The 14,657-nt window shown below is 47.1% G+C and overlaps 1 protein-coding gene across 3 annotated transcripts in view; it reads left to right on the top strand.

The window, feature by feature from the left end:
- FLNB (filamin B) overlaps positions 1-14,201 on the top strand; it is a 155,909-nt gene extending 141,708 nt beyond the window's left edge. For all 3 annotated transcript variants that reach the window (XM_044004166.1, XM_044004156.1, XM_044004148.1), the window contains 4 exons: positions 507-683; positions 6,786-7,004; positions 7,481-7,684; positions 12,431-14,201. In XM_044004166.1, the coding sequence (XP_043860101.1) occupies positions 507-683; positions 6,786-7,004; positions 7,481-7,684; positions 12,431-12,618 (788 nt within the window). In that variant the 3' untranslated portion in view covers positions 12,619-14,201. The remainder of the gene's footprint in view (positions 1-506; positions 684-6,785; positions 7,005-7,480; positions 7,685-12,430) is intronic.
- Positions 14,202-14,657: the final 456 nt, after the last annotated feature.

Here is a 14,657-nt window from a genome sequence, read left to right as displayed (position 1 = left end):
CACAGATTAACTAACAGATTAAGTGATTTGGCCAGGACTCCCAGAGGTGAGACTCAAATCCAGGACTTGTGGCTCCAGGGCCAGCTTTCCTGATCCTCCTGCCCAGAGGAGTCAAGTGATTTGCCCAAAGTCTTCCAGCTAGATAGCGGTAGAGCTGCTATCCAAAGCAAGCCTACACTACAGGAAGGTGCATTCTCCACAAGCAATTCTGGGGGCAGCTAGGTGGCGCAGTGGATAAAGCGCCGGCCCTCGATTCAGGAGGACCTGAGTTCAAATCTGGCCTCAGACACTTGACACTTAGTAGCTGTGTGACCCTGGGCAAGTCACTTGACCCTCATTGCTCTGCAAAAAAAAAACCAAAACAATTCTGAAGCTTACCACCATGGGATGAGCATATTATATTGAAAAACCGAAGAAACGTGGTCTTTCCTTTGGCCTTCAGGGCTTGAGGAAGCTGTGCCAATGAAACACTTAATCTCCTAACCTTTCTTCTTCTTCATTGGTAGATAAGTACGCGGTTCGTTTCATTCCCCATGAGAACGGCGTTCATACAATCGATGTCAAGTTCAATGGGAGCCACGTTGTTGGAAGCCCCTTTAAAGTGCGTGTCGGGGATCCGGGACAAGCAGGAAACCCAGCTCGCGTCTCTGCGTATGGAGCTGGCCTGGAAGGGGGCACCACAGGTAACTGACTAGAGAGCACCGATGGGGGGTGCGTGTGGCTGCATGAAGTACTCTCTTTAATACTACTAACTTGCTTTCTGGAGAATTCTTGGTTATTCTGCCTATTAGCAGAGGAGACTTTGGAACACAAAGGATAGTGATGGGGCAGCTAGGTGTCGCAGTGGACAAAGCACTGGCCCTGGATTCAGGAGGACCTGAGTTCAAATTTGACCTCAGATACTTGACAGTTGTTAGCTGTGTGACCCTGGGCAAGTCACTTAAACCTTATTACCCTGAAAAAAAAAAAAAGAAAAGAAAAGAAAAAGAAAGAACAGTGGAAATGCCTTTTTAAAAAAAGGGGGGTGGTTTATTATACTGAACTTTGAACAACTAAACTCATTGAGTGACAATTTACAATGAAGTGAATGTCAGGTCATAAAGCCTCCCAGCCCTAGTTCAGTGCTCCTTCTAATCCTTTATGATGCTGATTTCAAGAGGTGGGACTGACTGGCACCTTGCCCTCCTCAAACCTCAGTTTCCCTTTCTTTAAGTACTTGCCACCACTACCTACCTCACAGGGGGTTGGCTTGAAGAACTCGGTAAATCCATCAGCATGGATAGCAACACCTGCTTCTTGGTTGATTCTGTTAGGACCCTCCTCTTCACAGGCAGTGATGCTCAGCTTCCTAGCGTTGTGCTGTGATAGTCATTGTGTCACCTAGCTAGCTATAATATCTAATATATGTTGATATATTACCTATTAATTTATTATATTATCAATTATTGTTATATCTTATGTCTATTACCATTCTGTCTGGTAGCAGCCTTCTTCTTGTACCTGTAATAGCTGCAGAGACCTTTCTTTCTTTCTTTCTTTCTTTCTTTTTTTTTTTTTTGGTGAGGCAATTGGGGTTAAGTGACTTTCCCAGGGTCACACAGCTAGTAAGTGTCAAGTGTGTGAGGCCGGATTTGAACTCAGGTCCTCCTGACTCGAGGGCTGGTGCTCTATCCACTGCGCCATCTAGCTGCCCCTGCAGGGACCTAAGTTTCCTGACAACATGGCTAAGCTTCGGAGCACACAGCATCATTATTTCTTTGATACATAATAGATAGTGATGTATAATTTATGTAAGGTTGATATACAGATGTCAGTAGCTAAACCCCACATAAATAAAAACTCTCAGGGGGTAGGTCTGCAATAATAAGAGTGTAAAGACCACAGAGTTGGAACACTGCTGTTTAGTGAAGAATTTCTGAGTTTAATAGAGTTTCCCAAGAAGCTTGTCCTATCACGTATTTCTGGTTTTGGGGCCTTGACCTCAAAGATCAGAGAATCACAGATTTAGCACTGAAACAGAACCCAGGGGCCATCAAATCCAGTCCCTTCATTTTACAGGTGAAGAAACTGAGGCAAACATGTGAAGTGACTTGCCTAGGGTCACAGGGCTAGTAAGTGACTGAGGCAGGATTTGAACCTGGGTCTTTTCTCTCCACTGTGCCACCTCACTGCCTGAAGAAAAGGGGAGCAGGAAAGAGTTTGTTTGGTATCTGGCTGTGTGAGCCTGGGCAATGGTCCCATCTCTGAGCCTCAGTTCCTTCTGGTGTGACATGAGAATAGGACTTGTGCCGTCTGCCTCACGCAGGTGTGAAAGATGGGCTTTGCAGACTTTGGGTCCCTGTTCCTCATAGCAGGGGGCTGGGTATCAGTGCCAGTTGCTGTTTGTGCCATTCCTCATGAAGCCCTCAAGGGCTCAGGCCCAGTCTGACTTCCTGGAGAATAGCCCAGGGCCCCTCCTGGACAGCTCCTCTTCACCTTGAAAGGGGACATAGTCTAAGACCTTTGCAGGCAACAGGTGGGCCATGTGTCATGTTGGAAGTTCAGGTGCACAGGGACACAGATGCGAGTGGCCAGGGAGTGCTGCATGGCTAGAGGAGCGACTGCCTGCCCCTGGGAGGTCCGGACAGATGTGCCCAGAGCAGCCTCTGGGCAGAGCCTTCTCTCTGAGATCTGGCACCAGGCCCTCTCAGCAGTAGAAAGAAAAGGCCTCTGTGTCTGTCCAGAGAGTTGTGAGCAGACCTCATTCGAGCCTCCTCCAAGCATGGACGGAGCCACCTTTGGCCTACACTGACTCCCACCTTTAGCCCTGACTGGCTCACAGGGCTTCCTGCTGGAACAAGGCCCTATTGATCGCTCTGGGAAGGTGATCCATCACGTGGGGGACGGCCAGGGGAGAGGTGGGTCCAGGCGCGCTTGTGTCTGCCCTCTCCTCCCCTCCTCCTGCCTCCCCTCTCTCTGAGCACACAGAGGGGCTTGGGCCTGGGCCCAGAATAACCCAGACAGGGTCTCCATGGATGGACGGCTACTGCCTCGCTGCCTGGGCCTCAGCCTGGGCCTCCAGCAGTGGCTCTGTACCCAGGGATCTGGCCCAAGCCAAGCCGCTCTGTGCCGCGCCATGGCGCCGTGTCGCTGTGCCGCGCCTGCTTCTGCCCTGCCTTGTGTATTCATCTTTCTCCTTCCCAAGATGGGGTCTCACGCACTCTCACTTGGGGCTCAGGTTTCAGGCTCGCTCTAAGGGTTGCAGAGAAGGAGCCGAGTGTGCGGGGACGTTGGGGAGGAAACCCACAGCGAGCTTGTGTGAGATCTTGGATAAATATGCCCCTTGTCACGGGGCTCGTGTCTTATTTACCTAGCACCCTCCCCCCACCGCTCCAGCCTTTCCCAGATGTCTGTTCTGCTATGGTGCAGCTGGGCCACAGACAGAATGAGAAAGGGCTCTGTCCTCCCAAGTCCATCCGTGTGCTTCCTGCTGGGCCTCGGGGCTCTCTTGGCCCCAGCTACCCCCAGCTTCAGAGCCATCCCAGGAGACAATGATGAGCCCTGAGAGTGACGTCCACAAGCAGGATGGTTGCTGCCCCTTCTCTCGTCTCAAGCTGCCGCCCCTCTCTCCTCCTACTTGAGGGTCAGCACAGACCCCGTCGCTGGACAAGCCGATGGCTCGGCCTTTCTGAGCAGGCTGCCTGCCCTGAGCTCATGGACCCTGGCAGTGGTGTGCTGCAGTTGACAAGTCAGCCGGCATCCCTTCCCTGAGTGGGCAGAGATGCTGTAGCCCTGGGAGGTTTCTCCTTCAAGCCACAGAGGAGCGGGAGGAGTGGGGATCTAATGGACCATCAGTGGGTTCTAGGTTTTTAGGTCGGAAGGCCTGGGTTCATGTCCTGACTTGGCCACTTCCAGGCTCAAGACCCAGTTGCTTGGTTTTCCTGAGCCCTGGCTTCTTCATATAAAGAGTGGGGCCAATGACACTTGTGTTGCCCACTTCCCAATGGGGTGATGATTTGGGGTGGCTTCTGGCCCTCCCCTTACAAAGGCCCGCCCCTGCTTCATGGCCTGGGACCCAGAGGGGGCATCGAGAGCTTCTGTGATTGTGCCTGGCCTGGGGGTCCAGAGCTAGCCTGGGTCACAGCTGGGACTTAGACCCTGGTCTTCCTGACTTGGGCCGGCTCTCTGGGCTGCATCTGCAATGACTGTTATCATCCACAGAAGTAATGATTGGGGGCATCTGCAGCTCCCGAGCTCACTGGGCCTCAGTGTTCTCATCTGTACAAAAGGAGGGTGGTTGGGCTGGCCCTGGACCTAGAAGCCTGAATTCTCCCCTGTGTGATCTTGGACAAGTCACTGGCTTTTCTCAGCCCCTCCCTGCCCTCCAGCTAGATTCCTTGGCTCTGTCGTGTGCTGCCCCATTTTGCATCTGGGGAGACTGAAGTTCAGAGACCTTAGAAGCTGTCCATACTGAAGCCACTTAGTGGAGGGGACCCCCTTGAACCTGACTGGGAGTCCTCAGCCTGATCTCTCTGCCAGGTGGACGGGCAGAATTGCTCGAAGATGCCCGGCACCCGCTCCCAAGGCTGCCCATTCCCTGCCCTCTGGCTCTGCCCTTGGGGCCCGTCTTTCAGATCCTTGTGTTCTCACGTTTCCCCCTGAAGTTCTGTCCAAGCTGAATGTTGCCGGGTGACTCCCGCCACATCGCGTGGCCTGGACTCGAGGTGCTGCCCCATTTACCCTGGCTTCCTCTGGACACGCTCCAGCTTATTGGCGTCCTTCCTAAAGTGTGTCGCCCCAAAGTGAACACAATCCAAGGTGCGCTGACCAGCGCCGAGGACAGTGGGGCCCATCGCCTCCCTTCTCCTGGACACTGGGCCTTCCGCCACGTGGCCAAAGGTCGCCTCAGCTTAGCTTTCTTGGCTGACATCGCACTGGTGACTCAGTGAGCCAACGGTTCCCTCAAACCACCCCCCGTATCGTTTTCCGGTGAACCTACCTAGCCCTACCTCCCCAAACATGAACCCAGCCCTGGTTCCTGGTGCCTCTCCTCGGAACTCTGTTAGTAGAGAAGAAAGCGTCATCTGGCTTGGGAGGACCGTGGGCTCCCAGATCTATGACATACAACACTGAATTCAGGCAAGATTTTGGACGGGTAGAACAGATTTGGTTGGGATGGTGGGGGGGGGTTGTTGGCATCTAGCTTGTGTAACGTTGTTTATCCTGAAAGGCAGCAGGGCTAGTCTCTGTGGCTCCTGAATCCTGTGTTTTTGTTTGGGGGGGGGGGTGGTGCTTTCCCTCCTTCTCTTGCTCTCCCTCTTGCTCCCCCTACCTCAAATTCTCTGGAATGGAGCGAGTCCGTCCAAGAAACAAAATAACTTTGGCGCCTTCTTCTTCTGTTGCTAATTCTCTGCAGTCTTGTTTGAAAACATCTGTTCTAACCTCCCGTTTCTGCCGTAGACTTTTCCTGGAAACGTCCCCATCCCATCTCTCCCCCCCCCCCACCTTTGCTACCTCCCCCTTTACTCACCCAGTGACCCTGGCAGCCGTGTCCACAATCCCAGCCACAGCGATTAGTAACTGGGCCAAGACCAGATCAAACCGATGGGGCATAGAGCTGGGACCCCAGATGCCGGTGGAGCTGTTGAAGGCTTTGGGGAACATCTGGATTATGTCTTTAGACATTGGTGATTGTAGCTCCTTTGTTTTAGTAACAGCCAAAAGTCATTCATTCCCTGGAGTCACGGCTACAATTAAACCAAAACACTCTTTTCAGCAGCTGGGTCCATTTTTTTTTTCCAGAAAGGCCCCAGATTCCACTGACAGAAACAGGTTGTGAGTGGGAACCTCTGCTCATTTGTTTCATCCTGGGTTAGGGTAGCTCCTCTTGGATGCACAGCCCTCCTTTGGGGCCAGCCCCACAACTGAGGCACAGATGCTATTCAGAAACACACGCTTTCTATCGCCCAACATGGGCTACACACAGGAAACCTGTATTCCCATCCTTTTGTCTGCTACTTACTGTCAGCCTGACCAGCTCACTTGACCTCAGTTTCGTCATCTGCAAAAAAGAGGCGGGTCAGACAAATGGCCTCTGAGGTCCATCCCAGCTCTGAAGCTGCGCTCCTAGAAGTCAGTTTATAAAGATGGCGGTTGGGTGTTGGCTGGGCAGATTTCTCTCTTGGTCCGCAGAAAAGCTTGTTTGCTTTGCTGGGGAACTGATTAAGGAGCATCCCTGACCATTCATTTGGTAGAATTGGGAGGCCTTCGGGCAGAGCTCTGAAGGTGAAGTCTTGTCTCTCTTGTCAGAAAGCAGAGACCATCTCGGAGCGAGCTCCACATCCCGTTTCTGGTGTTTTCCTCATCTGTAAGTGAAGGGCTTATACTAGGTAGGGAGAGAGATGGACGCAACATCACCTGGGGAAGGAGCCTGTGAGCTCTTGGGCTCCCAACTGAGGCACAGAACAGCATGTTCAGAAGACGCACGGACCACAAACAAAATGGCAGACACCATAGCATTTGCCTGTTGCTGCCTCGGCATAGGCCTGGCTGAGTTTTAAGGTTTGTGTAGCACTCTATGTGTGTTGTTTCATCTGACCAGATGAGGGAACCAAGGCAAACACAGGTGAAGTGATTTGCTCAGGGTAACAGAGCTAGTAAGTGTCTGAGATTAGATTTGAACTCAGGTCTCTGCCTCAAAGTCTAATGCTGTCTCTATTGTAAATGTCAACTACTGATCTTATCACACCCATATATTATTAAACGAATTTCCTTGAGCAAAGGCTAACTGAAAACCTTTCTTTCAGGTGTCCAATCAGAGTTTTTCATCAATACCACCAGAGCTGGCCCAGGGACACTGTCTGTTACAATTGAAGGACCATCCAAGGTCAAAATGGACTGCCAGGAGACTCCGGAAGGTTACAAAGTCATGTACACACCGATGGCTCCAGGAAATTATCTGATTGGTGTGAAATATGGTGGACCCAACCACATTGCAGGCAGCCCTTTCAAGGCCAAAGTGACAGGTAAGGGGCAGCTAGATGGCACAGTGGTTAAAGCACCGGCACTGGATTCAGGAGTACCTGAGTTCAAATCTGACCTCAGACACTTGACACTAGCTGTGTGACACTGGGCAAGTCACTTAACCCTCATTGCCCCGCAAAAAAACCCAAAAAAACCAAAAAACCCAAAGTGACAGGTAAAGATGGAATTCCCCAGGGGAGCATGGCCAGGTGTAGAGATAGTTGACACTGTTGGTCCATCAAGACCTTATCAGTGAACAATGTTGGTGCTGAAAACCAGGACTGGGGTGGAACTGAGCCCAGTCTTCGTGGGCTAAGAAAATCTGTTCTCCAGATGTGACCTTGGTCTTGGCTTTTGACCAACAATAACCCAAAAACTATCGAGGAATTCAGGAGTCTGAATTCTGGACAGGAGAACTGCGAGGCCCCACCCTAGCAAGTTTTAGACATTAAAGGGTTGAAATGTCTGTCTTCTCTAGGTCAACGCCTGGTCAGCCCAGGCACTGCCAATGAGACCTCTTCCATCCTGGTTGAATCAGTGACCAGATCTTCCACAGAAACCTGCTACAGTGCTGTCCCGAAAGCTTCCTCGGATGCCAGCAAGGTGACTTCAAAGGGAGCAGGGCTCGTGAAAGCATTCGTGGGTCAGAAGAGCACCTTCCTGGTCGACTGCAGCAAGGCGGGTAAGTGAAGCCAAGTGGGTTCAAGGGGTGAGGCAAGTCAGAGGGTACCTGTCCAAAGTCAAGCCATCTGAGGCTGGGTCTGACCCCAGAAAAATAAGTTTTTATTGACATTTTCTTTTTCTTAACGTTGCCATCAGTTATCCCAAGTATCCCTCCCCTTCCTAGAGAGCCATCCCATGTGATAAATAGTATTTTTGAGAGAGGGGAAAAAAGTCAGCACAACTGACCAATAAACATGTTCAATGAGTCACACCTGTGAATCTCCACAAAGGCATAGCTTGGGGGAATCTTCTCATAGCTCTTTCAAATTCTGATTAATCTTTATAATTTTGTTGCATTCCCTTTTACTTTCTTAGTGTGTCATTGTTCTTTTCATTCACATTGTTGCAGTTCTTGTGTATATTGTTCTCTTGGCTCTGTATCAGTTCATAGAGATCATCCCAGGCTTCTCTGTATTCATCACATTACATTTATGTACCACAGCTGGGTTAGCCATTCCCATTGATGGGCATCTACTTTGTTCCTAATTCTTCACTATCACAAAAATTGCTGCTATCGATATTTTCAAGTATATGGGGACTTATCAATGGCTCCCTTGGATTATAAGCCCAGTAATGGAAACTTTGGTCCAAAGGGTATGAACATTTTAGTCACTTTATTTGTGTAAAATGGTTGTACCATTTCACAACTCTACCAACAATGTATTGGTGTACCTATCATTCCTCAAACCCTCTAACATAGACTGTGGCCTTTTTTTTTTCTTTTCACTTTTGCCAATTTGCAGGGGTGACACCTCAGTTCTTTTGATTTGCAATTCTCTTGTTATTATTAATGACTTGGCGCATTCTTTCATGAGGCTGTGAATACTCTGAATTTCTGTTGAACTGTTTGTTCAGCCTTTGCCCATTTATCTACTGGGGAATAGCTGTTATTAATTATTTGTATATTTTGAATAACATACCCTTATCAAAGAAATTTGATGCAAAGATTTTTTTCCCCCATTCAACCACTTCCCTTCTTATCCTGAGTGTATTAATTCTGTCTGTGCAAAAGTTTTTTAATTTCAAATAACCAAACATATCTATTTTACCTTTGGTAATTACTGCTACCTATTGTTTGGTTAAGAATACCTCTTCTACCTATAACTATGAGAGGAATATGATCATTTTCCAGTTTGATCTTTAATATTAAGGTATAGTATACATTTAGAGTATACTATAGAATGTTCTCAACTTTCTTTCAACACTTATCTCCTACTTTATGGGTGGCTAGGGGCTTGGTGAATTCAGGAAGACCTAAGCTCAGATCACCCCACAGACTCTTAAAAGCTGTGTGACCCTGGGCAAGTCACTTACTTCTCTCATCCCCAGTTTCATCTGTAAAATAATAATCCACCTATCTCACACAATTATGAATCAAATGATATAACATATATATGGCAATTTTCATACTTTATTATAAATATCATTGTTGGGGCAGCTAGGTAGAGCAGTGGATAGAGCACCAGCCCTGGAGTCAGGAGGACCTGAGTTCAAATCCCAGCTCAGACACTTAACACTTACTAGCTGTGTGACCCTGGGCAAGTCACTTAGCCCCAATTGCCTCACCAAAAAAAAAAACCAAACAAAAAAACAACAACATTGTTTCTTCTGAGCATTTTCATTGCTAGTCTGAGTATGTGTCCTCTGAAGGTAATTGGATATAATTCACATTTGTGGTGTCTGAGTTTTGGGTGGTACCTCCTTCTTCAGCAGTGTAATGGAGAGAGCTTAGGATTTAGGAGAGACCTGGCTTAGAATCCCATGAACTGGGACTTCGAACCCACAGATTTTTGCTCCTCACCCAGTGATCAGGACTGAATAGTGAGGGGATGAGAAAGCCATAGCTTAGGGAAATAAGAAAGCATAAAAGCAACTATCTTTATAGCCTGAATTTGTAGCCTGGGCTATACCTACCTACTTATTCTTAAAAAAAAAAAATAAAACCATAAAACTTTTATGCACTTAATTTTATAATGGCAAAGCCAATTAAATATACATTTATAACTATTTACACTTAAAGGAATTTTCACGTCCGACATTTCTAACCACGGCAGCTCGCTAGTTACGCCCTTTGAGTCTCCTTTGCCTCTGCCCTTTCATCTATCCATACATGTTTTTCTTTCCCTGTGTTTTTCTGACTCCACTGTCTTGCTTCTTGGAACTTAATTTCTCTCTCATATTAGTCCTTAATGTTATTGTTGTGGTGATGTATCATTGTTTGTTCAGTGCATCACCCGTTGTTAACATTTAGGTTTTTTCCAGTTTGTTGTCATTGCTTTATTGGCACTATGCCTCTTTGACCTCTAGCCTGGGAGCAGAGTGGGGCAAGGGTACTCTGGGCAGGGGCCCACAGAACAACATAGAGATATCAGGACTTTGGAGAAACTGAAGGCTATGGGGGAGTGAGTTCACTGTGCATATGCAGCCTCTGGTCCAGTGAATAACCTGGAGACACAGTCCAATATATTCATTGATCTGTAATGCATGGAGAAATCACACTCCCCCTCTCCCCCAAAATCTGGATCCTTGGCCCCTTACATGGCTGGGTTTCCAAGTTCAGGGAGAATATATCCTCTGCTATCTCTATATGTTTATCTTGTGAAATGTTCCTTGAAGCCAAAGCCCATGATTAATTATCTCTTTTGATTAGTACCTCGTCTTTTTTTTTTTTAATGTACAATAAGAGCTTTCATAAATACCACTGGGTAACTCACCCATCTATCTAAGCACTTTATTGTCCCCTGTGACGCAGTTTAGTTGTGGGAGGAGGGCAGGAGTGTCCTCACAATCCTGTTTCCTTCCCTAGAGGTCATGCAGGACCTCCCAGACTCAATATCTCTGTGCTGCACATAGCCATTGCTTTAGCCACTCTCTGCCATGGAAGTCTCCATTGGTTATGAAGCCTTTCCAGCTACCCCATAATCAGGGTGCATTCCAGTCATCTCTTCTTGGTCCCCCACTGGCTCTAACCTACTCTTTGCTGCTTTGACAAAGTCAATGATCAAGATAACTACCATCTCATAAGGGTTGAATGCAGGTCACAATCTATCGGTGCCAGCCCATTCTGTTTATGCAATTTTCTTTAGCTTTACTTTGGAAGAGTTATTTTGATTGGTTTGCATCTCAAAGGTCCTACTCAGTCTTGGCCATTGCTTTAGGAATTTCTGGAACTTGTGCAGATTTAAACAACAGTATTATTCTTGGCAGAGTATTCTCAGGGAGCTAATTTAGGGGTGAAGCAGCACTTTTCTTGAGTTATCATGTACCCTATTTCAGAACTTGCTGTTATTTCTTATCTCGGGTGAAAAATCCTGTCTCTTTTCATATGTATTGTGTTCCATGTCAGCTGCTTGTAGTCATTTCTCAGTCGTAAGTTTTTACAACACTATATTTGGGTGAGTTGAATATGATCTTCATCTGTTGTCATCCTGTGGATTCTGTAGTTATAAATTCTGTCCCTTAAGGTGAATAATGCTAGGAAATTTTCTTATGGTTTCTTGACATACGGGGGACAAGAATCCCTTTTTTGGTCTCATTTTTGTTGAAGTCCAGTAGTTCTTGGCTTATCTCTGAGTTTCTAGATTCTATCTACTTCCTTCAGTTTTGCTTTTGTTAACTTATTGAATTTTCTTCCGGTTATAATGATATCTATGTATCATCCTACATCTCTCCTTCCTTTCACAGCTATACTCCTAGAAAAGGCAGTCTACTGTCATTGCCTCTACTTCCTCTCTTTTAATCACTTCCCAGCCCCTTATAATCTGGCTTTCAGACCCTATGCTCAACTGAAAATGGTCTCTCCAGGTTACCAACAGTTTCTTAAATGCTAAATACTATGGCTATGTCTTCCTCAACCCCATTTTACCTCTTCATTTTATTTATTAATGTTTGTTTGTTTGTTTGTTTTTGTTGGGAAGTTAGGGTTAAGTGACTTGTCCAAGGTCACACAGCTAGTATGTGTTAAGTGTCTGAGGCCAGATTTGAACTCAGGTCCTCTTGATCCAGGGCCAGTGCTTTAACCACTGTGCCACCTAGCTGTCCCCCTTTTACCTCTTCATTGACAACCTATCTGCAACTTTTGATATGGTCTGGCCAACACCTCCTCCTGGATTGTCTCTCTTTTCCCTTGGCTTCCTAAGACAGTTTCTTACTTGGTTCTCCTACCTAACCTCTTTAGGGCAGCTAGGTGGTACACTGAATAAAGCTAGGGTCAGGAAGATCGGAGTTCAAACCTGGGCTTTGTGACCCTGGGCAAGTCACTTAACCCTGTTTGCCTCAGTTTCCTCCTCTGTAAAATGAGCTGGAGAAGGAAATGGCAAACTTCTCTAGTATCTCTGCCAAGAAAACCCCCAATGGGGTCATGAAGAGTTGGATGTGACTGAACAACAACAAAACCTGAACTCTTTCCTGGGTCTCTTTTCAGGTGCCGCCTCCTGGGGCATGTTCGGTCCCTGGGCTCCCTTTTGACTTTTTTCTTCACAACAGCACTCTAAGGGTATATTTCCAAAGGGCGCGATTATGTGATCCTTTCGTGGGCTTTCAGATTGTCTTCCAAAATGATTCCACATCCATGAATTTCCACCAGCAATGGATGAGTAGACCAATTTCTTGGGGATCCCACCAGAAGAGTTATTTTGGCTTATTTTACACATGCCCACCACTCTTGATTCCACTGTGATTTAACCTTGATTCTTTTGTATTTTAGGTTCCAATATGTTACTGATTGGTGTCCATGGCCCCACCACACCTTGCGAAGAAGTGTCCATGAAACACGTAGGAAACCAGCAATATAACGTGACTTACGTTGTGAAGGAGAAGGGAGATTATGTTTTGGCTGTCAAGTGGGGCGAGGAGCACATTCCTGGAAGTCCCTTCCATGTCACAGTCCCTTAAAGCAGGTCCTAACGAAATGCTTTATTTGTAATGTTGATTTTTATACAGAGTTTATGGGCCTTTTGTGGAAATGAAATGTAGTATCTAAATATGCAGCTCATACTTAAGTACGTCCAGAAGTAAATGCTAAACTTTTTATTCTTTAGGAGACTTTTCCAAATCTCAAAGCTTAGAAATTTCAAATGTCATTAATGTCCATTTCTGTGCACTCGATTCCAATGATACCTCTCAGTCCCGTCCTTCACAGACAGCATTTGAAGATCATGCGTGTGATGGGCCTGCACGCTGATTTCACTGCAGACATTCGAGGTCGTGAACGTGAACCAAAACTGGAACTGCCTTTTAAAAAAATGAGTTTGGGGACCAGACCGTCCTTACTAAGGGGAGGGTGTTTTTGTTTTTTCTAATGAAAAGGAAATGGGGTTCAAACTTGGTACACACATGATATTAATTTTTGTGCCTTGTGGGATGAAAAGGGCTACTAAGTTATTTACCCCTGTTTTAACGCTAACACTTTGTACCGGTTCCCTGTGGCTCTTCTCTTCGAGAGGCCTGTTAAGCTGTTAGCAAAGCAGATAGGCCCCTGGTAGTTTTCCCACGTCTTTGCTATTTTCTCCTGGAATCCCAACTTGCTGTGTTTACCTTCAGGCTCTGTTGATCAGTGGGAAGACACTGCAGGCTTGGGCGGCAGCCCCTTTGCCAAAGGTTACTTTTTAACCCCACCCCAACAGGCTTCCTCCTTTGCACATATTTCACTTGTGTGTTGGGATCATTACTAGCTTTTTGTCAAACTCATAAAATTCAAATTGCAGCCAAGTGTGAAGGGGCCAGACTGCAAGCTCAAGGCCTCTCGCTGCAGAGAGGAGAGCTAAAATAGGAACCTTTCTGGGGGGTGGGGGGCGGGCATTTTTGTTGTGGGTCTTATAACAGATGGTAAGGAATTCAGCTTTCTCTGAAGCACTTATCAGTTCATTGTGAAAGGAGGGGCAGTGACTTGATCATGCTGCTTCCCTCTTAGCACCTACAGTGAGTACTGGTCAGAAGCTGGGCGTGGACTTCTTGGTCTGGGAGGATCTGCCCTCCTGGGATCACTTTTGCAATATTTCATCCCATTCCTGTGAAAAACTTGAGAGGGTGTTCTCCCCCACCCCTCATCCCTCAATCCCAAATTTCAGCCCCCCACCCCCCCATTCCCCTCAACTTTAGGGGATGGTCTGATACCACAAATACCAAATGTTTCACTTTGGCCACCTGGGTAAACTTTCTGATGAGCTTCATTCAACTGATTGGGGAAAAAACCCTTGGAAGAAGATGCTCTTTCAGAACAGGCCCCGAGGCATGAGCCTGATCCCCTGGCCAGGATTCTGTCATCACCAGAATTGATTGGCTGGAAGAGTGGGTGTAGGTGAAAGCCCAGCCCAAGGGAGACTGTGGTGCCCCATTGCTTTCTTTGTGTACCGTGCCTTCATGTGAAATGCTCACAACCTTGTAAACTAGCAAATGGAAGAAGAAGCAGCACCCACATGCAGGATTGTAAAATTGTATCTTATAACTTATTAAAATAAAATCTTTGCTCCTTAAAATCCAATTGCAGTGCTGATGAGTTTTGTCTGGTGGTTGGATATCACTTAGAGACTGCAGGGCCTCCAGGCAAGCCCCTTCCCAGCTTGAAATGTCTGGAGGCCTGGGGTGGGGGGAGGAGGGGAAGTTACTTGCAGATCAACTCTGTCATCCTGACATTAGTTATGATAGGACAAAGACACCCCCCCCACACCCCACATGATTTTTGGACCACTTATGGAATCTGATCTATTGGGACCCCAGAGGCCACTGGGTCCAATCTTCTTTTACATACAAGGAAACAGGCTCATAGGAATGACTTACTAGGACCACATAGTAAGGGTCAGAGGTGGGATTTGAATCCTGCTTCTTGGCCTCCCCCAGACTCCTCTATGCTAATGGAGATGAGGAAACAGACCCAGGAAGTTAAATGAGTCTTCCAGGATCACATGAGTAGGAAGGGGCAGATTTGAACCCAG

The sequence above is a fragment of the Dromiciops gliroides genome, chromosome 1 (genome assembly GCF_019393635.1).
Source record: "Dromiciops gliroides isolate mDroGli1 chromosome 1, mDroGli1.pri, whole genome shotgun sequence".
NCBI classification, from domain to species: domain Eukaryota; kingdom Metazoa; phylum Chordata; class Mammalia; order Microbiotheria; family Microbiotheriidae; genus Dromiciops; species Dromiciops gliroides.
This window is presented reverse-complemented; position numbering and strand designations above follow the sequence as displayed.